The 26,625-nt window shown below is 39.0% G+C and overlaps 2 protein-coding genes, 2 non-coding genes and 1 pseudogene across 4 annotated transcripts; 4 read left to right on the top strand and 1 right to left on the bottom strand.

The window, feature by feature from the left end:
- Positions 1-286: 286 nt before the first annotated feature.
- On the top strand, positions 287-22,280 carry LOC116296698 (rap guanine nucleotide exchange factor 4-like). Its single transcript, XM_089036449.1, has 37 exons — positions 287-461; positions 1,467-1,518; positions 2,257-2,347; positions 4,090-4,178; positions 4,590-4,660; positions 6,510-6,585; positions 6,837-6,915; positions 7,416-7,468; positions 7,876-8,104; positions 8,335-8,515; positions 8,658-8,742; positions 9,055-9,115; positions 9,561-9,637; positions 9,847-9,914; positions 10,071-10,149; positions 10,445-10,566; positions 10,738-10,820; positions 11,635-11,718; positions 11,872-12,002; positions 12,352-12,440; positions 12,753-12,834; positions 13,066-13,148; positions 13,586-13,619; positions 14,321-14,423; positions 14,590-14,736; positions 15,063-15,160; positions 16,245-16,370; positions 16,701-16,787; positions 17,422-17,513; positions 18,351-18,441; positions 18,874-18,924; positions 19,458-19,497; positions 19,879-19,926; positions 20,662-20,726; positions 21,034-21,088; positions 21,329-21,383; positions 21,712-22,280. The coding sequence occupies exons 1-37, from the start codon at positions 427-429 to the stop codon at positions 21,782-21,784; spliced, it is 3,165 nt and encodes a 1,054-aa protein (XP_088892575.1). The 5' UTR covers positions 287-426; the 3' UTR covers positions 21,785-22,280.
- Positions 2,663-2,734, top strand: Trnat-cgu (transfer RNA threonine (anticodon CGU)). Its single transcript has one exon. It is a non-coding gene; the product is annotated as a tRNA-Thr (tRNA).
- On the top strand, positions 3,512-3,583 carry Trnat-cgu (transfer RNA threonine (anticodon CGU)). The gene has a single exon. It is a non-coding gene; the product is annotated as a tRNA-Thr (tRNA).
- Positions 22,281-22,506: 226 nt separating the features above from the next.
- Positions 22,507-24,057, bottom strand: LOC116296702 (endoglycoceramidase-like). Its single transcript, XM_031704761.2, has one exon. It carries the CDS (start codon positions 24,011-24,013, stop codon positions 22,544-22,546), a length of 1,470 nt encoding a protein of 489 aa, XP_031560621.2. The 5' UTR covers positions 24,014-24,057; the 3' UTR covers positions 22,507-22,543.
- Positions 24,058-24,608: 551 nt separating this feature from the next.
- Positions 24,609-26,377, top strand: LOC116296699 (endoglycoceramidase pseudogene; annotated as a pseudogene).
- Positions 26,378-26,625: the final 248 nt, after the last annotated feature.

The raw sequence follows: 26,625 nt of genomic DNA, 5'->3' as shown, positions 1-26,625 counted from the left end.
TAAATTTGATAAAATAAATGTAATTTTTCTCCTGTTTTACAGCAAGTTAATTACCCCAGCTGTTCTTGTTTGAAAATGCATGAAATACTTTATAACAAATAAAAAATCTCGCATAGTTATGATTCACTCTGAAAGAACCGACAAAGGGCTTTCCCTTACCCTGATTGACAGAGAGTCTTCCATTCCAATTATTCTGATTGGTTCAAAATCAATTAACTCGCTGATGAATTTATTATTGTTCTTCTTGTCAACTTTGTTTGCTTAAAATAATTTTCAGACGGTCATTTAACACTTACTGCAGAAAGCATTTTAATACCGTTAAACAGTGAATACCACGATGTAAAGCTCGCTTTTGATAAATTTTACATTCTTAAAAGCAATCGAGTTATTACTTGAAAGTAATCAAGTTGAACGACCAAAAACAAGATGGTGGCTGACTGGATAGCTTGTCTTGAGCAAAGGTACACCACCACTCTGCATTCCTTTATGTTCATGTTATGAATTCTTTATTTAGTCAAGATTATTAGATCCTAGATCTTTTCCAGTTAGTCGGCTTGTATTCAAAAGTCTAGGAGATGGTTTACAAGCGACACAAATTTCAAGTTTTAAGTCATTTGGCGTTCGTTTTACCGACGTTTGACTGACAAACTCAGACACTACTCTTGTTTGTGTTCGACAAAACAAATTTAGAATGTTTTCTTATCGTGAATAATTCGATTAAATAGTTTGATAAAAGAGGATTACAGCTAAATTTCATCAGTTGCATTCAGTCATAGCTTTAGTTCGTTTACCCAAGTGAGCTAGTGAAGGTGTTTGTCTTCAATTGCCTCATAGCTCGTCTCTTCAAATTGACTGTATAATCACATGTAATAATGCATTCAGGCCAACAATTTTGAACCAAAGCCTACATAACCTTTCATATTTACACAAAAATTTGACACTTATTGACTCTGTTACCCTTAAATCGTGTAGGCAGTGAGTTTCTACAAAGTGATTTCTAAAACAATTTTGCTCGTCTTTTTTTGTGATGACAGCCGTGCTTTCCCTTGAAAGAAGGGAGAGAAACAGAAGAGACTCTGCTAGTATAGCAGGGAACCGTGCCTTTTCGCTCAAAATTTTTGTTGTCTTATCAATACAAAAAAAAAATTTGAATCAGAGAGGGCATGAGCCTTTTATTTAGTGTTTTCTCAGGAACATTTGCTTGTCAAAAGATTGGAAAAATGATTTTAAAGTCATTTATTGATCTGGTATCCCGATTCTTAAAATACCACTTTTGTTGGACAAGTTTTCAAACAATACTTTTTAGCATTCGAATTCCAATGAACTCGCCATAAATTATTGCATAAAAATAAAATGATAACCATGTTTGCATTGTAACAGTCATAAAAAACAAGTAGGAAAAATGACAGAAATGTCTATCTATTTTTTGCTGCACTGACCAACTCTATTGTTTCATTTATTTAAAGGCCTGCAGATAGAACAGGAGAAGACATTGACATCGTGTATGCCAGACTTAAGGTCAATAAACACTCGTTAAATAGAATGGCTTTATTCTCTCTGCTCCTCATACAGTGTTAGTATAGGAAATCGCACGATCTCGAATACAATTAGGAATTTATGGGTACGAGTGATGTTTTGAAAATATGAAAACTTTCAAAACATCACGAGTATCTATTAATTCCGAATTGTACGGGAAGATTGTGCGATTTTTTTGTTTATAATACACTCAACAAAATTGAGCAACTACATGGTACAATTTGAGATTTAATTGTACTCCTCTTGTCCAATCAGAATCGAGTAATTTTGTCGAGTTTATCATAAATCAGAGTATACTGAACGCATTCAAGTCTATTCTTTTTTTTTTTTGAAAAACTCTGCAACGTTTATTTGACTGTGGTGTTCTATGTGTCATTTTCACTTTGGCGTGATGAAATGAAGTTTCTTTCCCGCCAAAATCCAAAAATGCAGTCGTATCCGGAAGTTTTGGTATCGAGACTCACAGACTATCAGTGGACCTTTTAGAAAAGGAAAAACCTGAGTATTAGGCCCAGGGGAGGGGGGAAGGGGCTGGCAAGGAGGGGAAGAGGAGAAGGAGGGCCTCTCCTTTCCCCCTCTCCCAAAAAGAGCCTGATACTTAGGTTAGTGATGGATCACGTCCAGCTGCTGGGTGTGATCATGAATATTGAACCGTTTGTCTCTTATGCTATCTTTTTGAATGGAGCCTTAACTAAGTTGTCTTATCATTGATGTAAATAGGACATGAAAATATTTGAAAGACTACACCCTACAGTATTGCAGCAGATATGTTACTATGGTTACTACCAAGATCTTGAGGAAGGCATTGTCTGTAAGTAGAACTTCGTGAATTTCTCATCGCTGTCAATCAAATTTAACACAATTTTGGTTTACTCAAGAGCAAGAACAAACTTAAAATAACCAAGAAAAATTCGGAGGAGGAGGGGGAATATCGTAAACGTTTAGTTTACATTTTTTCGCGCGTTTTGGACTTTGTTTTGCATATGCATTTGTCGCGTTATATTATAGATAACCATAACCCTTAGGTTAAGGAACCAAACTTTGGACAACTATACCCAAGCTGTAGCATAGCACATAAATGCTTAAAAAACATTCACATTTACAATTATATTAAATAATAGAAAAAGGCCTTGTGGCCAAGTGGTAAGGCGTTGGTCTCGTAAACCAAAGATCACGGGTTCGAATCCCGTCGGGGCCTTTTTTTATACTAAGGCCAAAGTAAGCTCTGAAAATTGAGAAAAAATTCTCACCGGCAACGCAATTCGAAATATTTTTTACATGTGATCAAAATATGTCAAAACATTTTAAATTTCGAATCCATTGCAGGCTTCCAGTGGAGCCAATTTCAAATTTTAAGTTCTACTCTGTTAAAGCAAAAACGACCTTAAAATACCCAAGAAAAATTCCGGGGGGAATATCGCAAACGTTTAATTTTAGATTATTTTTCGCGCGCTTTGGGTTTTGTTTGCATTTGGGTTGGTTACGTTTTTTTATATATTGTATTTAATCATTACGCTTAATAAGCCAAAGGACAAGCTTTGGACAACTATACCCAAGCTGTAGCATATAAAGGCCTAAAAGATTTGTGAAGTAGCGTGTTTAGTTCGAAAGGATTATGTGTCGATTTGGCTCTACACGGGCATAGTTTAAGTACAGCTAAAGTTTATTGTGTCAGACAAACCAGTCACAAACAGGCTAGGGAAAAGGCCCGGCGAAACCTAAAATAATCCAAGGCTAAAATTACAATGCATGATAGGAAAATCAAAAGGAAAACAGTACAAAAAACTAACCGAATTGACACCACGGGACACAAGCACGGCACACTGCTTTAGGCAAATGGTAAACATATACCGCGCAAAGGATTACGGGAAATATATGCAGAAAACGTGGAATAGAAACGCGGGAACTCCGGAGTCACTAACTAATACCCTTGTTGAGGATTAGCCTTGAGGATTACATTAAGTTAAAAGGAGTGGGCCTTGTGGCCAAGTGGTAAGGCGTTGGTCTCGTAAACCAAAGATCACGGGTTCGAATCCCGTCGGGGCCTTTTTTATACTAATACCAAAGTGAGCTCTGAAAAATGAGAAAAAATGCTCAAGACATGCACCGGCAATGCAATTCGAAATATTTTTGCATGCGATCAAAATGTGTCAAATTATGTATTATTTCAAACTCCAGTTAGGCTTCTTACTATTTCCTCGTTATATTTCCTTTGGCTTTTGTGGTCATCATAACGATCTCAAGGTTATATTTAAAAGACCAGAGGATTAAACCGCACTTATTTTGCCGAAGGCAAATCAGACAATGTTGAAAATACCTCGTTTACTATATCCAAATATAAAAGTGAAATAGTAAGAAACAGGAAGAGATTAAACATGTTTTGGTTGGTTACCCTCAAGGCGCAAACCATTATGGGGCATGCGAAAGTAGAGTAATGTATACGTCTATCATTCGCGTGGTTTTTGGAATTTTTGTGTTTGGTCGGTGTCTGACCTGTGCATTATAAACGCTTCAGAAATATTCCAGACACTAACCGGTTTCTCTTTTTTGTAGTATTTCGTCAAGGTGATGTCGGGACAAACTGGTACGCTATATTATCAGGAACAGTAGATGTTAATGTATCACAAACAGGAAAAATAGAGGTACTTTTAAAATGAACTACATACGCGTATAAAATTACAAATGAAAACCTAATTTTTTGGACTAGTTTTTTCTAAAAAAACTTGCTTATAGAGCATTTTCACGTGACGTTACAGCGGCCATTATGGGGTACCAAAACTATACATTTTCTATCCTCCGGGAGTTTCTATTGTTTATGTGAAAACGCTCTATATATTGTTCTCCACTGACTAGCGCCTGATACAGTGTGAAAACGCTTTGATTTTTCCACGTGAACACGAGGCTATCCAGGCGGTAGGCAGTGCAGAACAATAGTTATTCAAATTGGTCGCCATATTTCGATTTGATGTATCAGTGCTACACTTAGTGTGCTTGATGATGAGAGGGAGTATGATGAGGAAGAATAATGTTTGAAATCTTTTTATTCTTTTAAGGATTCAGTAACCATCTGTACTCTTGGACCTGGTAAAGTCTTCGGTGAATCTGTATTGGATGACAGTCCAAGGTACGTGTTACGTAATACGTGTTAATGTTCCGCCATCATGGATTACAGATAGATACGGACAGTCATTTTTCAAGCTGATAAATTAATCAGATGTTTTCTCTATAAAAACATTTTCGTCCTACGATGGAGAGTTAGACTATTTACTGTATATGTTCTGTGTCCCCCTCCACAGAAATCACTAGTTTCTTATTCTCGACTTCTTGCACCTGTGAAAGTGGCTTTATTGGAACTGGAGCGTAGAATTACAATAGTTACTATCAACTATTAACTGCTGACTGACTGAATCATACTAACTCTCTGAGTGTCCTCTGAGTGTGCTCTGTATAAGGGGAAAAGAAGTCAAACTAGTTTATACTTTATAATAGAATAATTAGCAATTATTCGCCGAAGGCGAAGTGAATATCGGGGAATAGAGAGTTTTAGATTGACTTTTTTTCCTCCCCGCAAACGGCAAACGTGACCACGTTTTCATCGTTTTCCAGTATTTAACTTTACCTCTTGCAAACTTTCTTACCAAAGACAAATAGACAAATTCTTTTGTTTTTCTACTACTTGAACTTTTTTGCGATTCCTTCTCAGCTATTTGCAACAATTTTTCACTGGTCAACTGCATGATGTTTCACGTTTGCCGTGAACGTAAATGTAAAACTCCCTATTGTTTACCGAGACGCGAGTCTTCGAGCGGCGAGGTAAATATTCTCCATACTCACTGAGCCTGAAGCGAATAATTGTTTTAGCATATACCAACTCGTGTACAGAGTAACTTATTTTTATCAGTACAATAATTCAATAAAAACAAACAAACAGAAACTTTTAGTTTGCGTGACAAATTCACGCAAAACTTTTAGCAAAACGTTTAGGCCATACTTTGTTGCCTTTTCAGTATTGATAGGAATGGCATTTATTTTCACTTTTTTCAATTTCCTCATCGGAAATTGTAGCAAAACGATTGCCAGCAGATGCCATTTTGTTGCCGACCCAATATTCCGAGATTCAGAGGTGAATATCGTACAATATTCACCTCCAATTAACCAATGATCGCGCGCGGTCTTAGGAAGTACAAAGTTGGTATATGCTAACATCATATATCAAATTATTATATTTGGGCGTATTGACCCAAGAGCAAAAGAAAATGTAATTAAAATGTATGAAAGACAACTGACTTCAGATTTGTCGATGTACAGAAATAGTGTAGATTCCGAGAAATATTTTGGCATAACAAAATACAGGTATTTTATAGTAATAGCTAAAAACTTGTTCGTTTAAATTAGAGTAAAAACCTAAAAACCTAGTTTTCCAAAAGGAAACTACAGCAGATGTCCAAAGGTGCGAAACTCCATTTCCTAGATTGTAAACACAAAAATGATCGTTTCCTGGTAGTCAAAGTAAAGTAAATGTTATTAATTATAGTAAAATGCAAGGTGTTAATCATGATCACACTCGCAAATATAGATTTTCTGTATAGATTACTTGCATGGCGGTCAACTTGTAGCTTTTCCACTCACACTCAGGTTTTCAAAACAGGTTGCCTTGGTGTCAAATGATGCAGGCTGATAGGTCATTCTAAGACCCACATCCGAATACTATTACCGTAATGTATCGCCTATTTCCTGTGCCTTTTTGGCTCCGATAACCATGTTTAAAATATGAATACAATAATTAGGCTGCGTTCATAATGTATGGCAGGGATGGGGGGCAGGTGAAATACATTATGAACGCAGCCTTAATTAGCCATCTTCTACTTCACATGGATAGCGCCTCAAATTGTAAGCTCAAATATACTTTTACCATCTCATATGAAGGGGATAATTACGTCACGGTTTGATTATTATACTATGTATAATTTCAGAAATGCAACCGTGATAACAAGTGCTCATTGCGAGCTGTTGATGGTGGCGAAGAAGGACTTCAAGACAATTTGGGAGGTAGAGTAACCTTACGTTTTATCGAACAATCTCTGGACTGATCTAAGTCAGGGTACGGCTAACTCACAAATCGAATTGGATTTGCGGACGCAAACCAGAGAACCCGGAGAAAAACCCTCGAATCAAGGGAGAGACCTTAAATCCTTATTCACATATGATGTCGAGTCCAGTAAACTGTCCTCAGACAATAATTACTGATGAGTTTGACAATTCTGTATTTTCAATACTTGACCATGGTTTTATGATTTTAGAGAAGCAAACAGTATCTTGAAGGGATTATATTCCTTCGTACTCAGACCACAGCTACACCTAATGGAACACAAGAACAAGGTATTTACATATTTATCTATTTTTTTGAAAAAGTGTATATCACTCTTCTGACAATATTTTCCGCATTGATTCTACATGGGGTAAGATGTTGAATAACCCGAAAAAATTTCATAGTTTGGGTGCGGCTTCATGAAGTTATGAAGGTTTTTCCATGTCAACTTTACAAGAAGCTGCACGTCGAACTTTGAAATTTTTTCAACATCTTGACGTAATTTCCTTTGTCGTGCGGAATATTCATCAGTTGAATCGCAAGTTTTCTGGTTAACAGCACGAGGTAGCTAGTGTTTGCTACCATTTGGAGGAAATAATGAGTTCCAAAGACTTTAATCAGCTGATTGAAGCCCAGCACTGAATTATTAAACTGTTCAAAATACCAAGCTCCAGTTTTTAATTTTTCATTTTCAGCCATTAAGCATCATTTACTACCCCTACCAGGATCCCTTGCACACTTTCTTTTATTAGGCTGATTAACATCAATTGCTTTTATACTTGAACTTTAGATCCCTCTGTTCCAGAAAGGTCGGAGAAAAATGAGGCAAAAACCACAAACAAGGTATAAATTGCTATTTTCTATCATCGATATAAAAATAAGATCATTTCTGTGGGAGCTTTTTAGAGGCTTCGTGCTACTCCCCACTAATGGTTCTTGGTAAGGAGAAACAAAGGAAAATCGTGACAAAATATCAGAGGGAAACTTCTGTAATATCCCTTAAATAATTCTTGAAAATCCCTAGAATTTCTTAGAGGTATCTTGTTCAAACTCTAATTTTATTAATAAATTTATAACAAAGTTAAGATCTTTTGTTAGTATTTAGTTTTTTTCGTTTTTCTTTACAAATAGAGCAGCCTATCAATCAATATGGCTGCCATTTCGTCCCGTACTCGAATTACGAGTTTATTATTTTGCATATAAGTTTCAATTTCTATCTACCTATTTATTCTCGTCTTTCCTTTTTTCAGAACTCCTCCCATTCTCTCGTCCATGCTTGTCTCGTCTTTCGTCGTGTAATGGAAACCACCGCGCCCAAACTTCTTAGAGATCGCAAATACAACATGAAAGAATACCCAAAATGCTTTGTTGGCTCGGAGGCTATTGATTGGCTACTCAAGAAATCCAGGCTTGTTCACAGTCGCTTCCACGCGTTAAGTCTGTGGCAGGCGCTGCTTGAAGAAGGGACTTTAGCACATGGTCAGTATAACGAGAGCACCGGATTAATAGAAAAGGAACAAAAAAAAAAATGCATTTGATTGTATTTATAGACCCCCTAATCGCAAGAATTGCACTAATCCTACTCTTGACTCCAGTGCCCGTTCATTTATACTGCGCATGCTCGACGAAATGCCATAGAAATGCCATTGTATCGATAACCATTGCTATTTCATTTACTTTTTGATTATCTCTACTTCTGTTTCTCTTAGTTACTCACGAGTACGACTTCCGTGACAAGACCCTTTATTACAAGTTTCTGGTGGATGAAGGCGATGAAGAAGGTTACATCCCCCTAGAAGGCGAGGAACTGGAAGATGAGTTTGAGGACGTCCTTATTATGCTGAGTAACGTTGGGCCGGACGCCATGTTCAGAATGGCACTGAGGAAAGAGTGAGTAGCGTAAGTGACTCGTAAATGTGTGTCTGAAGGCGGGGCTGAGGTGAATATTATAGCCCATCTAATTCTCTTGTGCGTCGTAAAGGCGTATTCTTTGGTATTGGAATCAGTTGTAATCCCGTTATTTTCTTTGTAGCCCCGACAAAAGAACTCAAGAAGACTTGGACGTTATCTATGAAGAACTGCTACACATCAAAGCATTATCCAATCTATCTACTATGGTAAGTCAAGGGCACAAAGCTAACATTTTAGACTAAAAGGTGTATGTGAGGTGGGGGATGGAGGGAGGAGGGGTAGCGTAGGGCAAGGGAGTCAAGAGGCATAATTAGTGTGAGTCTAAAGGTTTTTCACTTGCCTCTAGCAAAGGCCATATTCCTTCCTCTGTGTATCCCCCTATACACCTGATATATCCCATATACTATGCCTCACGTTTATATTCCCATACCTGATGGAATATATACTTAGATTATTAATTAAATTCTGATAGTTACTTACGGTTCTTCTCGAGTTCGTTTCCATTATTTAACACTTAGGTTAAGAAAGATTTAGCTGCTGTTTTTGTGCTAGAAACATGCAAGAAGAAGGGAACCATGTGTAAGTAAAGGATTGTCAAACGTTTCTTAAAATAGGCAATTATGCATTTTTTAGTTAAGAGCTTAAAACAGGGCAATGGAATGACTTTAAACCTAGTTCTACCATGCCCCTTGCAGAATATTCCCAACGCAATCCATTAATTCAGAGGACAAAACGATAGAATCCTTCTCTTATGAGAGTCGAAAGTCATTGTTTTATCCTCTACGTTGAACGGCGATAAGTGACATACGTATTGATAAAGAAATAATTATATTTAAACTGAAAGAGTATTAAAAATTTTCACTAAACTATAAGAGTCTGACAAGAAGGCGAACATATAAGCTTACAGAAAATTATCTTAGCACCTTTGTATTTGTAGGAACTGGTCCTTTCTAACCTGGATTTCTCTAAACTCTAAGCAAAAGCTTCGCACAAGTTTTAAATGTTAACTAAATTATGTTTTCAGTATTTAACCAAGGGGATGAAGGGAATTCTTGGTATATCATACTCAAAGGATCTGTCAATGTACTGGTGTATGGCAAGGTGAGCATTGCAAAGGAAATTTTTTTAGCAAGAACCTGGGAGCGAGCGCGCGCGCGCATTTTAGCGGGAAAATTTCCGCCAATTAAATGCACAGGAAACCCATTAGCATTTTTTGCTTTAAAAGTGTTAAATGGAACACAATTAATTCTACGTTTCAAAAAGTATTTTAGGCCCGAAGTCAACTGTTGTTTTGTTTTTGTGTTTATAAGGGCGTTGTCTGTCAGCTGCGCGATGGAGATGATTTTGGGAAACTGGCCTTAGTCAACGACGCTCCCAGGTAATCTTTTATTCTAGCGATTCTGGTTGATTTTGTGGAACTGGTATCATTCTTCTTTTCCTTGTAACCGAAGCCTTTGTTTACAAAGTTTGCTGTTCGCAAATCGATCCCACAAGGCTTTGCGATAGCTATATTAAGTAACACTTGTCACGGCAGGACCGCAAGCATCGAGACATGTGAGGATAACTGCCAGTTTCTGAAGGTCGACAAGGATAATTTTAACAGGATTCTTAGGGTGAGTATGGTTCGTGTACAACATGAAAAAGTCCAAACCAATCAGCACGCACCATTTTCACTTGTAGACTTCCCTATGTTAGTCTATGAAACGATTCACCAACTTGCGCACGCGCACACTCGCCAGCCAATCAAAGCGAGCTTTATAATATTTCCGGGAACATTAAAAAAAGCGGAGTTGCTCGAGTCGGGTTTTGTTTTTATGTGCGCACTGAAATTTCTAAGGAAAGCGCCTGTACTTTTTTGCTGGAAAACTTTGTTCAATAATCTTTTGATTTCACCGAACTTTTAACCAGGACGTGGAAGTGAACACCGTACGCATGAAGGAACGAGGCAGAGACGTACTTGTGCTGAAACAAGTGAAAATAAGAAACCACTTTAGTGACAGGAGCCCTGTAGCAAAAACTACTCAGCAAAAGTAAGACTTTTACATTCGCGCTTTTTGAATGGGTAACATACGATACTGACCGGCACGTACACGGTACGACATGTCCTAAGGCTTTTCCAGTTGGTACGACACGATACTGACTTACTGCTCTTACACGGTACGACATATCGTAGATTATGCCCTGGCGTTATATTATTTCAGGTACTCTGTCATGGCAGGGACACCAGAAAAGATGATTGAACATATTCTGGAGATGCGCATCGACAACAAAGAGGAGAACAAAAGTAAGGTTTGCTCGTACTTAATTCTCATTGGGAAGGGATGGGCCATTAGATAATTGATGGGTGGTTGCAGCAATTTAAGTTGCACGATTTTTTTTTCAGCAACCCCTGCACGCACATTGTTTTTGTTTCATATAAAATTTCTGCTCTGAAAGGAGAGATTTCTTGATATTTTTTGAGGACTTACGCAGCCCCCACCTCAATAGACCTCATCGGCTCTGGAGCGCTCGAGCGTAATGTTGTCCCATTTCAGACCACGTGTCATTCCCTTGAGAATAAGATTCTTTGTTTGAGCTGTATCCATATTCATGTGTCTTCTCATGTGCAACCGAGCGCAAACCTTAAACAAAGAACTGATACTCTAGAGAATGACATGTGGTCTGAAATGGGAAAATATTACGTCAGAGTCGAAGAGGTCTATTATCTGAACGGTTATTCCCCAAGCAAGGTATTTTTGCTAACATTACAGCGCTAAGAGCCCGGCGTGTACCGCGACCGTACCTGTGATATTGCATTTACATAATTTCATGCATTTTGTTGCAAAGCCAGCTGGTTTTACCAAATAAGGCGTGTACAGGCTCGTTTGGCAGCAAAAAGCCCGTGCATAGAAGTATGCGTATACATTATATGTGGTCCATCATACTTTGGCGCGTATTAAAGTAAGAAATTCGAATTTCTGTATATATTTTCTAATAAATAATACCTAGCATACCAGTGATAAGCTAGCACGTTCTTCAGCTATGATCCTAAGCTGCATGGAGTCTCGAAAAAAGACACTGAATGAGCCTTATGTTTGCATTTTTTTGTTTATGTATAGCGGACAGTTTTCTTCTCGAGTTCTTAATGTCTTATCCAGTCTTCATGACGTCAGAAGCCTTGTGCATGGAGCTGTTAACCAAATATCCTTTGATATTATCCTAATAGTTTATTACTCCTGTAAGAGTAAAAGGCAGAGAAATTATACTGCTTTCAAAGATATTTGCTGAGGTATTAAACATGCTTCGGAAATTGCAATCCATATATTTCATGACAACCATAACAACCTGTTCATCAGCCCTAGCTGTTCGAAATTCTCCTATACTACAACTCCCAGAATGCTACACGATTTGGCAAAAGAAGCGGGCAAGGAATTCTGGTCAGCAGTGGCAGATGATATACATGCATCAAGAGTTCCACGCTACTACCGTAAGCGTATGCTCAAGGGGTCAAAAATAGGATCATGGTTGTAAAAATTGCTATGTTTTAATCGTAATTTTAAGCACAACTTTAATTAAATATTATACATCTATTACAACCCATGTAGAGCAGTAGCGTGCAACTCTTGATACATGTATAGCGCTATCATGCAAGTGGTATATTTACTGATATGGCTTTAATTGATGACAACCTCTTGCACCACAATAACCTACCAAAATAATAGACCAGAATTGGTTTAATTGAAATAGCCTAGAATTTATTTATTAGACCAGAATTATTTAATAATCATGACTAAAATTGAGCGAAATATGAATTTTCTTAACGACCATTTACGTACCATGGCAGTGTGATCCTGGACGAACGCAAGGACAGTCACGATGAGAGTAAAAGCCAAACTAGTGACCGTAGTATAGTGGTCAAAAAAAGGTATTGTACGAGTGATCAACTGACTGACACTATTCCTGGACTCGGCATGACATTGACCGCATTATAGTGGTCAAGTAAAGATAGGAGCAAACCAATAATCAACGTAAGATGGCGGGTCCAGGAGCTCACGCGCACGCGGATAACAGACAGCAGTCAGAGAGAAGCAATGCATTATAACAGAGAACACCACTCAAGCTTCCACTTAGACAGCATATGCTCTTTCGACTGTAGGTCTCTTGGCTTCTCCAGCAACAGAGTTTAATTTTTAGGTATAACAGGATCAAGTAATTGTAGTGTTTGATGTTTCTACAGAGTGGCTCAAATCGTTATTCAGTGGCATAAATTGGCAAAAAACCTTCTTGTTGAAGATCACAGCTGTTTCTTACTGATCAATGTACGTAAAAATGATAACATAACGACTTATAAACTCATGCTATCAAGCATGACATTATGTATATTTTCAAATAAATGTTTTAAAAATGTCTAAATTTCCTTTAAACTCATTAATGGATATCGTTTATTAGAGTGCAAACTAAATATCCTTGAAAAACTTTGTAAGAAATTGCACTGATTTGTAAAAATTCGTTAGTTAACTTCTTCACGGACATATGGATTTCCACTCTAGGATCTTATGTCAGCGCTGGAGGCAGACAAGCTGTTTGATGAATTGAACGCTTTGAAGAAAGATATGAACAAGAAGAAAGAGCAGTAAGTGGCGGCCGCAGACAAATGTTTAATGAGTTTATTCATTGTTGCTTTTGCTTAAAAAACGTCCTTTTTTCACGAGGGTAGCACTTAACAGCCAGTGGCTAACAAACCTGTGGCCCTCGTTCCGTGTTCGAATTGGAATTATAGGAGTTGATTTTTGTGGAGGGAGGAAAATGGAAGAACCTGTAGAAAAACTCTCGACAAATCCAGTTTCATTTGTGGCCAGTAGCATAGGACCATAGGACGACCCAATATAAAATATAGAATAATGATACACAAATAAACCAAATACACTCATCCCTTCCTTCCCTTGGTGGGTCCTTGCCACGCCCCAGTCTAAGGCCACGACCTTGTCTCATTAAAGTAAAGTATATAGACAGATGTTATCGTTGTGCCACCTTTCTTGCTTTTTAGTTCTGTTTTTTATATTTCTACAGGGACACGGAAGTCGCAGATTCACAAATAATTTCCGTAAGAACAGACTCTGAATTTTCTTTCTATTGCTGTCGTACAAGATATCCATCACATGATACGTGGATATGTGAGCGTGAAGAGTCTGTCCTTCTCTGAACGAAGGATAAAGACTTCATTTTCCGATCCCTTGATTGTTTATCGATTTATCGATACCTAGAAACGATATCTGGTGTTATCTAAGTCAGGGCATGGCTAACTTACAGATAGAACCCTGAAACGACCTCTGTGCTGATCTAAGTCAGGGCATGGCTAACTTACAGATAGAACCCTGAAACGACCTCTGTGCTGATCTAAGTCAGGGCATGGTTAACTTACAGATAGAACCCTGAAACGACCTCTGTGCTGATCTAAGTCAGGGCATGGCTAACTTACAGATAGAACCCTGAAACGACCTCTGTGCTGATCTAAGTCAGGACACGGCTGACTCACAAATCCAATTTGAATTTTGCGTGCTAGGTTTTGCAGGGGTAGTAAAACTAGAGAACCAGGAGAGAAACCCTCGCAAACAAACTCTAAAACAAACAAACTCTTATCACATGTGATGCCAGGAAACGAACCTGAGACGCGAATGTTACCGCTATGCCATACTTTTAATTGAAATTCCCAAGGACATAAATACATCCATCTTTTTGATATGGCTATGTATTTATACACACAGAATTGTGTCACTCAATGTTTATTTTATTGCCTTTTGACAGTGTCGTTCGTTGTCGTTCTCCGTCGGTTTTCGGGTTGGAAACACGAACATCTTCGAACGAACCAAGAGAACCGCTGGCAAACCAATATCACGTGACGACTACGGTATGTTTATTGGTCATGCGCACTAGCTCTTCTTGTTATACCGGCTCACGTACGGACCCCCTTCAATAATACTATACGTTGTGTGCCGGCATGGCGTCGCGCTTAACCGAGAAACGTATCATATTGATGTCCTTGTATAACTCAAAATTTGTATTCACTCACACAGTTATTTTCAAAGTTTTTTGTGCTGATCATACCTACACTACGGTGAGACTGAAGTACGGTGACACAGCACAGAAGATCGTCGAGACAGCAGAAGAACGTGTCCTCCTTGGAGATGATTGTGTGCTCTGTGAAGTCAAGTCAAACAGCGGTAAGTAATACAATAGTCAATTGAAACCCCGATCCCCGACCCCGGGACTAGGCGGGGAATTAAGGTGGCGATCTAGGGATTTAACGCGCATTTTTAAAGAGCGTGAATGCACGGGTATAAGGGGAATTTAACGCGTACTTCACTGTTTAACAATTTTAACAGCTTTGCAATTTCACTAATTTTAGCCAGAAAATCATTCCTTCTGGACATGGGAAAAGTGCTAACACTACATCCGAATGTTGAATTAAGACGAATACTGTCTTGAGAATAAAAGCCACCTCTGACGACCTCCTTTCATCTCTAAGTTGATTTTCTTTTCTATGCAGAGATAATACCATACAAACCCGACGACATGTGTGTGGTCACCAGACTGAGTGTTAATGGCAGATTGTTCGTAGCACCGAGAGAACATCTTGATTCACTGGTAAAGAAATCTGACCATTTTTTGCCTTACATAGAATTTACGATACGAACTTACTAATAAAGCTCTCTAGCTTTTACGCAAAGTCTTCACATTTCAGACCACGTGTCATTCCCTTGCGAATAACATTCTTTGTTTGAATTCATATAGACCCCTTCGCAGTACGTTTGAATGCAGCTCAATTTGGAGGACAACAATAGGTTCCCAATTCGCATAATACTGAAATTATTTTGTTTTATCCCCCAGATCGAGCTGCTTTGAGGTCACATGCAACGGGTCTATTCATGTGTCTTTTCATGAGCAATCATTAAACAAAGAAATGATTCTCTAGGGAATGACAGATGGTCTGAAAAAACATTACGCTTAAGGCCCCGTCCACACGTATCCGGAAATGTTTGCATCCGCAAATTTTTTTTTGCGGATAAGGGTTGCGTCCACACGTGTCCGCAAATTTTTGTGTCCGTATCCGCAAATTTTACGAAAACGGATACGTGTGGACGGTGAAAACGATTCAAATACGCTGCGTGTGGACGCAAACATTTTCGTATCCGCAAAAAATAATTTGCGGATACAAAAATTTCCGGATACGTGTGGACGGGGCCTAAGCTTACCGCCATTTTCATTGCTACGCGGCCACCCCAGATAAAAATCGCGACGTGTACTTTGCAATACACTGCCGTCAATCAAACACGTTGAAGTCATTTACAAGCGTTTGGATCGGCCCTGTAGGCCCGGTGAGTGTGGCTCATAATACTTGTAAACAATCGACAAGTTTTGGCGCCTTTTGAGTCACAGACGTGTGTAAATGATGTCAACGTGTTTGATTGCGATTGTAAACGTGTCAACGTGTCGCGATTTTTGTCTGGGGTGGCCGCGTAGCAATGAAAATGGCGGTAAGAGGTCTATTAAGCCCATATACTAAATAGGTTAACACCAAAAGAGTGGCGAAGAAACCATTCAACGTTTGGAAGATAAACCAAACAGTTGACTTTTAATTTGCTGCAATATAGGCAGTAGCTCTTTCCTAAGCTACTTTGTTTCATTCAGATGACCAATTCATCTTCCATTTTTATTCCCTATATCACAGACTCCACTTTCAGAGCAAGAAGGACCAGAACAAGGATCCTTCAATATTCTGGAGATGACAAGTTCAAGAGAGATAGCATATCACCTGACTGTGTACGACTACGAGCTGTTCACCAGTATCAACATTGTACGTGAATCACTGTTAATCAAAGATAAAGATTGAACCTGCTTAATACGGTCAATGAAAAGTGCCCGCGTTAGAGAGGTCTCCGTATTATGTCTATTTAGTATATCTTCGTATGAATGCAAAACAGAGATAGCGACCCAACTTAGAGAACGTTTTCACATGACGTCACAGCCGCCATATTGGTGTACCTTTGACAATAACTCTGTCATTAGTTTTATTTGTTAGACACCAATATGGCTGCCATCTCTATCGTTAGTTAACTCTCTAGGGACTGAGATGAAAAAGCTCTATAGGTATTTTAATTAAAAGCTTGTGTTTTTGGCTTCTTAGTATGAACTGGTTTACTATACGTTTGGTCGCGAAAGGTTCGACAAGATCACAGCCAATCTAGATCTGTTTCTCAAACGATTCAACGAGGTATGTAGCTACAATCATTTGCAAAATTGTTGGGAAGTACGTCCTTTATCATGCCTAACCTCGAAAAATGCCCCAGGAATTCCCTTCCAAAGCTGTTTCTCATTCTCTATCCTCCTTCCCCTTATCAATAGCGACCTTAAGCTTTTCAACTACGACGGCGAAGTCAACCGGAAGTGTAAATAATTTCTTTTTGGGGTTCTGTTTATTTGAAATTCCATTCATTTTACTGACAAAACATTGTCAGTAAAGTCAACTCATCCACAGGGAAGACACACTTTGAGGGCACGAAACCCTAAGTGAAATTATTTACACTTCCGGTTTACGTCGCCTCGTAGATTTTGAAAAGTTTAAGGTCGCTAATGTTTCTTGAGCAGTTTCACAACGTGCATTTTGGGCTGAGCAGCTTAACATTGGTGTGGGAGAACGCAGGAGGGGGGGGGGGGGGGGGAGGGAGGAAGGGGCATTGGTGAGGGAGAGTGGGGGGAGGGGAAGGAGGGGGAAAAGTTTAAAATTAGTTAGTTGGAGATCTTCTTAAAGAGTAGAAAATATCTCAACTAATTTTGAAAACGAATGTAGGGAAGCATTCTCTGGTACTGTACGTTTTTACTGATAACTTTATCATATCTTATTCTAGGTTCACTATTGGGTCATCACAGAGATCTGTCTCGCAAGCCAGATCAGCAAACGCGTTCATTTGTTGAAGAAATTCATCAAAATTGCCACACAGTAAGCCAATCAAGATAATCAATCATAAGCCCTCATTATCCTTTATCCTTTTTGCATTCTAGTGTAGAGAAGTTTTCGCATGAATGGGAAACGTAAGGTACCCAATTATGCCAGGTATATGATGCTGTAAGATTCAATATATGGCTTCCTATTATTCTGTGCGCAAGTATAGTCACGAAGCCTAGGTACGGTTATGACTAGCTGCTACGCTATGGTTAGTGTAATTGCTTTATTTTTCCCACTGAAGCGAAAACCGACATATTAGAGAGTTTTAGATTTACGTTCATGGCAAACGTGAAACGTCAGTTGACCGGTAAAAAAGTCTTTTAAATTACTGAAAAAGAATCGCAAAAAAGTCCAAGTAGTAGAATACAAAAGAATATCTGCGCAAATAAAATAAAAATAAAATACAGGAAAACTATGAAAATATGCTCACGTTTGCCGTTTGCAGAGAGAAAAAAAAGTCAATCTAAAACTCTCTAATATATACCCCTATTTCAACATAAACGTTGTCATCGCCAAAGGCGATCGATAGTCGCTAGGCGAAAAGCGATAGGGGATAGGTCATTCCAAGATCCAAGAATAGCTGGAATGAGTTGCGTTTCTGCTTCTTATTCTCGTCTAGAACATGGACCTTAGTGTTGAGACTATTCAATGTTCTTTGTATTAAATGAAACTATTTCCGTCTCGGAATGACCTATCACCTATCGCCTTTCGCGATGACAACGTTTATTTTAATAGGTGTATAAATTGCCATTGCCCCATGGACACCATGGGTTTTGAAAATTGTCATTAACATTTTAAAATGAAATTTTGCCTATTGTCTTCCCATTCCAGCTGCAAAGAATATCGAAATTGGAACTCATTTTTCGCTATAATTATGGGGTTAAACAATGTAGCAGTCAGCAGGTTATCACAGACTTGGGAGGTAAGTTTTATTGATGATGGTGATTAACTTATTACATAGACGTAGATATATATAGACATTAATGTCTTACTGGGACATTTTACTGGAAATACGCCACTCGTATTTTTTATACGAACTACATCCGGGATCTCACTGACATGTTTTCCATATCCTAGTGAAGATATCGATGACGCCTTTTCCAATGTTTCAACCAGTTTTTGTTTGTAAATGTGTCTACATAATAAAGAGGAATAGGTTTGCTTGAAGATATGAAGTTTATCTTTTCGTGACGAAAAATATTTCACTCCCTCGCGGCGCTCCTCGTGAAATATTTTCACCACTCGAAGATAAACTCTATATCTTCGCGCCACCGTGTAATATCCTCTATGTATTGCTCAGTTTTGGTTGATGGTGATAAATGAACTGCAAACTATGCTTTTTCTTTTTTTTTAGAAACTACCAAGCAAATTCAAGAAAATGTTCGAGGAATTCGAAGCATCACTGGTAGGTTTAACTATCTGCACTTCAACACACAAAATGAATTTATTGAAACATGAAACAACTTCGAATTCCATCTGGGCTGATCTAGGTCAGAGCACAGCTAACTAAGATATCGAATTATGGTTTAGGCGGAGAAAAACCGTAAACCGGGAAAAAAAACCCGCTTATATTCCTCGAAATGGATGGAGACGATGGCGATGACATAATAATGATGAGATGATAGTGATGGTGATGATGGTGATGGAGATGATTCAGTATTATGAGAGGATGATGATGATGACGATGATGATGACGATAATGATATGATGATGATGATGATGACAATGATTATGATAATGAGATGGTAGTGATGGTGATGATGGTGATTGTGATGATGACAATGATTATGATAATGAGATGATAGTGATGTTCGGATAATCATGAGATGATGATGATGATGATGGTGATGATGATTATGAGACGAGGATGATGATTATGAGGATGATGAGGATGATGATGTCTATGATGAAACTAATAACATATTTTGTATTTCCCAGGATCCTTCTAGGAATCACCGCGTTTATAGACTAGCAATAGGTAAGACAAACATCATCGAAAGCTTTTTCTTTTATGAGGGTGGCACTTAATAATAACTAGTAACTAACAAACCTGTGGCCTTCGTTCAATGATCGAATTGGAATTTATAAATAGATTTTTGTGGAGTAAGGAAAACTGGAGAAAAACCCTCGAAGCACAAGAGAGAACCAACAAACAACTTTCCTCACATATGACAACGAGTCTTAGAATCGAACCCGGGTCACATTGGTGAGAGGCGAGCGCTCTCACCACTACCGACGCCACTCGTGCTTCCCGCTTGAAGCAAAGCTGCACACTGTCCGTCAAACATCTTTAGATATACTTGACGCTAGTAGTTTGGATCTGGTGCTCTCTATTCAAATTGTGTTCACTCTTCAACAGGAAAGATGAAACCACCAATCATACCATTCATGGCTCTACTTATGAAAGGTAAACCAATGCATTAAGTCGCTACGGTGCAATGACCTTTGTGTGCCCATGACCTACCCGGGCTCCCGGGTAGGGATAAACCCTTCCCGGAAAAAATGTACCATGTCTTGGTTTTTCTTGGAAAGAGGGACACGGAAAGCGCTCTAAGGATGATGCTGGCTTGTTTTATTTCTGGAGAAGATCTAGAGTTTACATGTGTTGCAACTGAGTCAGTGAACGGAGCACGGTCCTGATGTCATTTGCAGGTGCAGCTTGCTTTGTAAAGAAGTGCAAAAAATAACATCACAAAATAGCTGTTATAAATCTCGCGTTCTGATTGGTCGGGAGCACGTGCTTTATGAGAGCACATAGCACGGGCGCGCCATTTCAGTTGCGCCATTTACATCCAAAATAACGTTTACTGTATATTTGTATTTTATTAAAGAAAGAAAAACTTGCTTGCTGTGTTGTGTGTAGTTATAAATTACAATGGGGATTGCAAGAAGTGTCGAGAAGCACTCGCTACGCGTCGTGCTTCTCCTAACACTTCTCTCGTGTTCTGCCAACACCCGCCACGTGCTTTATAACTGCACACAACACAACGCATACAACGCGCGCGCAAGTTTTTTATTTCTTCCTTGTCCACACGGCTAGTTCGCATGCCACTCCTCGTGCTTCTTTCATGCTTTCGTCACATTCTACTTCCTGTATTTAGTGTATTGGTTAGCTTCGTTATTTGTTCCATATTTGTTGTAGACATTACGTTCATCAATGAAGGCAATAAAACTTACTTTGATGACCTTGTAAACTTCGAGAAACTTGTAAGTAAACCGTATGCCTAGACAATTATAGTAAGACTACTAATAACTGGGGCCACTTAAACAGCGAACCAATCAAATTGTAGAATAAAAAGAATACATTCAAACTTTGAGTAGTGGAGTCAATCCGAAAGCTAGGTTTCTGATTGGCTCCTCTACCTAAAGTCGGAATGTATTGATTTTATTCTAAAATTTAATTGGTTCTCGCTGTTTAAGTGACCCCGGTAGTTGCACTTTTAATGATCAACGCCGCCTATGAAGATCATATTTAAGGCTCAGCTTTTTGCTAACGATGTTGTCTTATCAACAGCGGATGATCACCTCTACGTTACACCTGATTGAGTACTGCAGAAGCAAACCTTTTGGTAAGATGGTGTTGATTATGATTATGATAACAACGATAACGATGACGATTATGACGATGATGGTATATGATGTGATGACGATGATGATGATAATGAACTTATGAACTTATGAACTTAATGATGATGCATTAAAACAACTAGTGAAAATCAAGAAGAAATGTAGTTTTGAAACAAGATGTGTGCAGGTTAAACATAATAACGTCCTGTTGTTTAAATTCCTGGTTATTCATTCTTCCGCAGTAGGAGAAGCTCCACCTTCCATCAAGAATGTCAATGAAATTGTAACATACGTCAGGTAAGGAATGTTTGTTAGTTTAGTGGAACATCACTGTTACATGCACTGTTATACTAGACAATGTTATACTAGACAATGTTGGACATTTTTAGATTCTAGTATTCGATATAGATGCGTGTGCCTTCCGAGCCTAACAGGTCTCGCTGAAATGGCCACATATGGGTGGCTAATATTTTCCCAGAGTGAGAGTCCCATAAAAAAGTTAGAGATTAGCCCCCTTCCGATTCTTTGAATAATAACTTTTTAGCCACCCCCCCAACTGACTTTGAAAAGTGCTCCGCCTTCCCTGCCATAAGTTGAATTGCCTAACCTTACCTGTTTCTTTTAGGACGTTACGTGTTAACGACAATCAAAGGAATTTAACACAGCTATCCCATCGCCTGGAGCCTCGGAAGAGTTGAAATACAATCAACACGTACATGCAGCATCAGAGAAAATCACTTGTTTATACACTTTCTTATACTAGTAAACCATAGACAAAACAACATTTTCAACTTTAAAATTACGAAAACGCTCCCTAGTTTCTGTTATGCAGGCAGCTCGGAAGCACGAGGGAAGAAAAATTACGTCACTGCAAAACTTAGGTGTCATGAAGAATGTGAAAGCAAAAAATGAAAACCTATCCACCATTGCAAAACTAATATAAAACTCATTCGGTTATTGCCAGTTTCTGTTATCAACCTCTTATTAGCAACCTTAGTTGTGACACCTTAGTTTTGCAAATTTTCTCGATTCTGACTGGTTAACATTTTTTTCGGATCAGCTAGTTTGGAACACACCATGCAGCAGTTTCATATCTCAGATATGTTAAAAATCTTCTATACCATGTTGATTACAAATGCGCTGCCGGCTTACGACATTTCACTGCAACTAATATCTTTCTATCCTAATGCCCATTTAGACGACAGAAATATAATTTCTGTGAGCAAAATTTTAAATCCAAAACATTAACTATATGTTTTACAAAATATATCTCAATATTTAATAAATTCCATACGATATTTTATTACGACAAGATTTCAAGAAAATTTTAATTGTGAATCAAAATATTGCGCAATAAAAAGGTTTTTCTTTTTGTTAGCTTTCTGCTATGCCAACCCCAAATATATCAAGATCAAATGAGTAACTTTTGGTTTGCAGATTTATTCACAAACTATACATTAATGGCCGGGTGTAATTTGCACCTCGATCGTTCCACTCGTTGCAATATTCTCGATGATGATCCTATTCTTGGAAGGATTGGACCATTTGGCAGATCCTTCAGGACTGATGGACACCAAGAAACCCCCACCAACTGACATGTACTGATCGTGATTAAAGTAGATCTCTGTCTTGTTGGATGTACACTCGCTGCTGACCACATAACTCAAGTGAAACTCTTTAGTAGTTGGATCAAAGCTGAAACTCTCTGCGTGCCCTGCTACTGCCTGAGGGTAGGTACGGGATGTGTTCTGCGCGTAGATAGGTCCATCTTCAGTCCACAGACTTGGTCTCTTGTTAGGAACAGTTCGATTGGGTGGATAGTATGGCTTGTAATCCCATCCAAGCCAAGATTGCAGGTGTTTATCTGCAATGGACATTGTCTTCAAAGAAGCTTCTAAATCTCCATAAGATGCTTGGAATTCCGTCAACATTCCTCCACACTTCAATCTCTTCAAGTCATGTTCTCGCACTAGGAAGTTGATTTCCCCAGGTCCTGATGGTAAGTTATAATAGTGATAGCTAAGAACGCTTCTGTTTTTATACTCTGGGCCACCGGGTACTTCTTCGAATCCTACTCCATAATCATCCCACGTCACAGGTTCAAAAAATATACAATGTCTGTCATCCTTGGCGCGAATGGCTTTACTCAAAACCTCATAAGCGGGTGCTAAGTTCATTCGGTCTGCAACCCTAGGTATCATCAAAAGTGGGTCAGCATAGATGTCTCCTGACCATGGCTCGTTAATCAGTTCGTAGCCTATAACACTCGGATAGTCTCGAAAAGTTTCAGCTCCTTTGGCCCAGAAAGCTGCCCAACTGTCACGCAATCCATCGGTATTGTTGTACAAGTTCTGGAATGCAGCACTTGCAGCTTCTGACATGTAATACGATGCCCAGGAGAACTTTGCACAATCCTCATCGGTTGGATAGTTAGTTTTAGGGTCCAAAGCAAACGGAGCATGCAGTGGTTCTGGAAAGTTCTTTGCATTTCCTGGATTGGCAGCCCAGTCTGGAAAACCCTCCACACAGAACTTCCTCGACATAACATCCTGGTGCATGTCTAGTAAGATGTAGATGCCGTACTTTGCTGACATATTCACCATCTTCTCTACAATCTGAAGATACGTTTTATTGTAATGACCTCGTGTAGGTTCAACACCTGGCCACATGAAGCCTAAACGAACCACGTTCAGTCCAAGCGACTGCATCAGCTCCATGTCTTGTTCAGAAAACGTATCTGGTGCAAATCCTTCCAGCTTTGGATGCCAAGGGAAGTGTTTGACAACTATGTTAGTGCCGTGAAAGAACCTTTCTCTGCCTTGTTCGTCCAAGAATCGTTGAGTAGAAGGGTTGACACTGATGAACTGCATTTCATCCATGCAGTTTACAGCACAGAAAAGACCTAAGAGGAAGAAGTAGGCCTTCATGGTTGACGGTGATTTTGAAACGGCAGAGATTGTAAATCGAAGCGGTAAACCATTAAAAAGTTGTGACACAGCCTCGTGAGGGTCATATGATACGTGATCCCGTTGTCACGTTGTCAACGATTATGCAACTAGGCAATCAGTACAACTTTAGTAATAAATTAATTTTGGATAGCTAGATTTCTTCTCTGGCTTTGTGATTAATGATTCATAATTAAAACAAAAGGACGTCTACAGCGAGATTTTCTGCCAAGGGGCTAAAATGATCATCAGTGAGTCAAAGAAATAGTCAAACTCCCGACAGCTGGGTTTCGCATGTCACTCTTTGAAAAAAAAATTTTCTATACCAAAATAAAATTTGGAAAAACATTGGCCAAGCAAAACGTGGGCACATTGACCACAAACCCTCTGCCCGGCTGCTATATATCTATGTTTTTACAGAAAAATATGAAACTAGATTAACGATTAGTAAATTTGTAAATTATTTCGATTTTTATGTTTAAACGTTTGAGAGCGTTACCAAAACTATGCTGTAATGATAGGATCATTTGACCATCACGTGGCTAAGTGTCACAATACCGCTTCGATTTAAAATCTCTGTTTCAAAATCACCATCAACCAATGAAGACCCTATTCTTCCTCTTGGGTCTTTTCTGTGCTGTAAACTGCATGGATGAAATGCAGTTCATCAGTGTCAACCCTTCTACTCAACGATTCTTGGACGAACAAGGCAGAGAAAGGTTCTTTCACGGCACTAACATAGTTGTCAAACACTTCCCTTGGCATCCAAAGCTGGAAGGATTTGCACCAGATACGTTTTCTGAACAAGACATGGAGCTGATGCAGTCGCTTGGACTGAACGTGGTTCGTTTAGGCTTCATGTGGCCAGGTGTTGAACCTACACGAGGTCATTACAATAAAACGTATCTTCAGATTGTAGAGAAGATGGTGAATATGTCAGCAAAGTACGGCATCTACATCTTACTAGACATGCACCAGGATGTTATGTCGAGGAAGTTCTGTGTGGAGGGTTTTCCAGACTGGGCTGCCAATCCAGGAAATGCAAAGAACTTTCCAGAACCACTGCATGCTCCGTTTGCTTTGGACCCTAAAACTAACTATCCAACCGATGAGGATTGTGCAAAGTTCTCCTGGGCATCGTATTACATGTCAGAAGCTGCAAGTGCTGCATTCCAGAACTTGTACAACAATACCGATGGATTGCGTGACAGTTGGGCAGCTTTCTGGGCCAAAGGAGCTGAAACTTTTCGAGACTATCCGAGTGTTATAGGCTACGAACTGATTAACGAGCCATGGTCAGGAGACATCTATGCTGACCCACTTTTGATGATACCTAGGGTTGCAGACCGAATGAACTTAGCACCCGCTTATGAGGTTTTGAGTAAAGCCATTCGCGCCAAGGATGACAGACATTGTATATTTTTTGAACCTGTGACGTGGGATGATTATGGAGTAGGATTCGAAGAAGTACCCGGTGGCCCAGAGTATAAAGACAGAAGCGTTCTTAGCTATCACTATTATAACTTACCATCAGGACCTGGGGAAATCAACTTCCTAGTGCGAGAACATGACTTGAAGAGATTGAAGTGTGGAGGAATGTTGACGGAATTCCAAGCATCTTATGGAGATTTAGAAGCTTCTTTGAAGACAATGTCCATTGCAGATAAACACCTGCAATCTTGGCTTGGATGGGATTACAAGCCATACTATTCACCCAATCGAACTGTTCCTAACAAGAGACCAAGTCTGTGGACTGAAGATGGACCTATCTACGCGCAGAATACATCCCGTACCTACCCTCAGGCAGTAGCAGGGCACGCAGAGAGTTTCAGCTTTGATCCAACTACTAAAGAGTTTCACTTGAGTTATGTGGTCAGCAGCGAGTGTACATCCAACAAGACAGAGATCTACTTTAATCACGATCAGTACATGTCAGTTGGTGGGGGTTTCTTGGTGTCCATCAGTCCTGAAGGATCTGCCAAATGGTCCAATCCTTCCAAGAATAGGATCATCATCGAGAATATTGCAAAGAGTGGAACGATCAACGTGCAAATTACACCTGGCCATTAAGAAGATCCCTTATAATTTCTGTTTTCTCATATTGATCTTTCATTTCTTTTTCACGTATATTTTTCTGAATTCCATTTTTGATGACACCAGAATATACCTAGTGTCCTCTTGGAAAAAGAAGACACTTGTCCCTTCCAGAAGTATCATCACAGCGGCAGGACTTCATACAGGCCTTTAAGAAATCCGACAATGCTTCATTTTCCGCGTCTGTCATCAAATTTAATCTTTTGATCAATTTCATTAAAAAATTTTTTAATAAATAAATTTGACGTGAAATGCCCGATATAAGGCATTATGGGATTCATTAAAGGGTACTTTGACTAAAGAACGTAAAACAGGAAAACAGAAGAGAAAAGAATAGATTAAAATCAATGCCTTTCCAGGAAAATGTACTCGTGATATGGATCATTTTTTACAAGTAACGGGGGAGGGTAGGGGGTGAGGAAGTAAAATTTGGTCCACCCTGACACAATGTATATCTTGTCCCGTTGTTCCGTTGATTTTAAAGAGACATTTTTCCATTT

The sequence above is a fragment of the Actinia tenebrosa genome, unplaced genomic scaffold (genome assembly GCF_029948245.1).
Source record: "Actinia tenebrosa isolate PJP-AT-01 unplaced genomic scaffold, QUT_ActTen_1.0 PGA_scaffold4__44_contigs__length_22323623, whole genome shotgun sequence".
Lineage (NCBI taxonomy): Eukaryota > Metazoa > Cnidaria > Anthozoa > Actiniaria > Actiniidae > Actinia > Actinia tenebrosa.
This window is presented reverse-complemented; position numbering and strand designations above follow the sequence as displayed.

Bases quoted from the DNA above. Each gene is read 5' to 3' on its own strand.
- LOC116296702 (XM_031704761.2), bottom strand. From the start codon at position 24,013: ATGAAGGCCTACTTCTTCCTCTTAGGTCTTTTCTGTGCTGTAAACTGC.
- LOC116296698 (XM_089036449.1), top strand. From the start codon at position 427: ATGGTGGCTGACTGGATAGCTTGTCTTGAGCAAAG. The intron at 12,003-12,351 runs GTAAGCGTATGC...CCATTTACGTAC, and splicing joins AAGAGTTCCACGCTACTACC to CATGGCAGTGTGATCCTGGA. The intron at 12,835-13,065 runs GTACGTAAAAAT...TTTCCACTCTAG, and splicing joins GCTGTTTCTTACTGATCAAT to GATCTTATGTCAGCGCTGGA.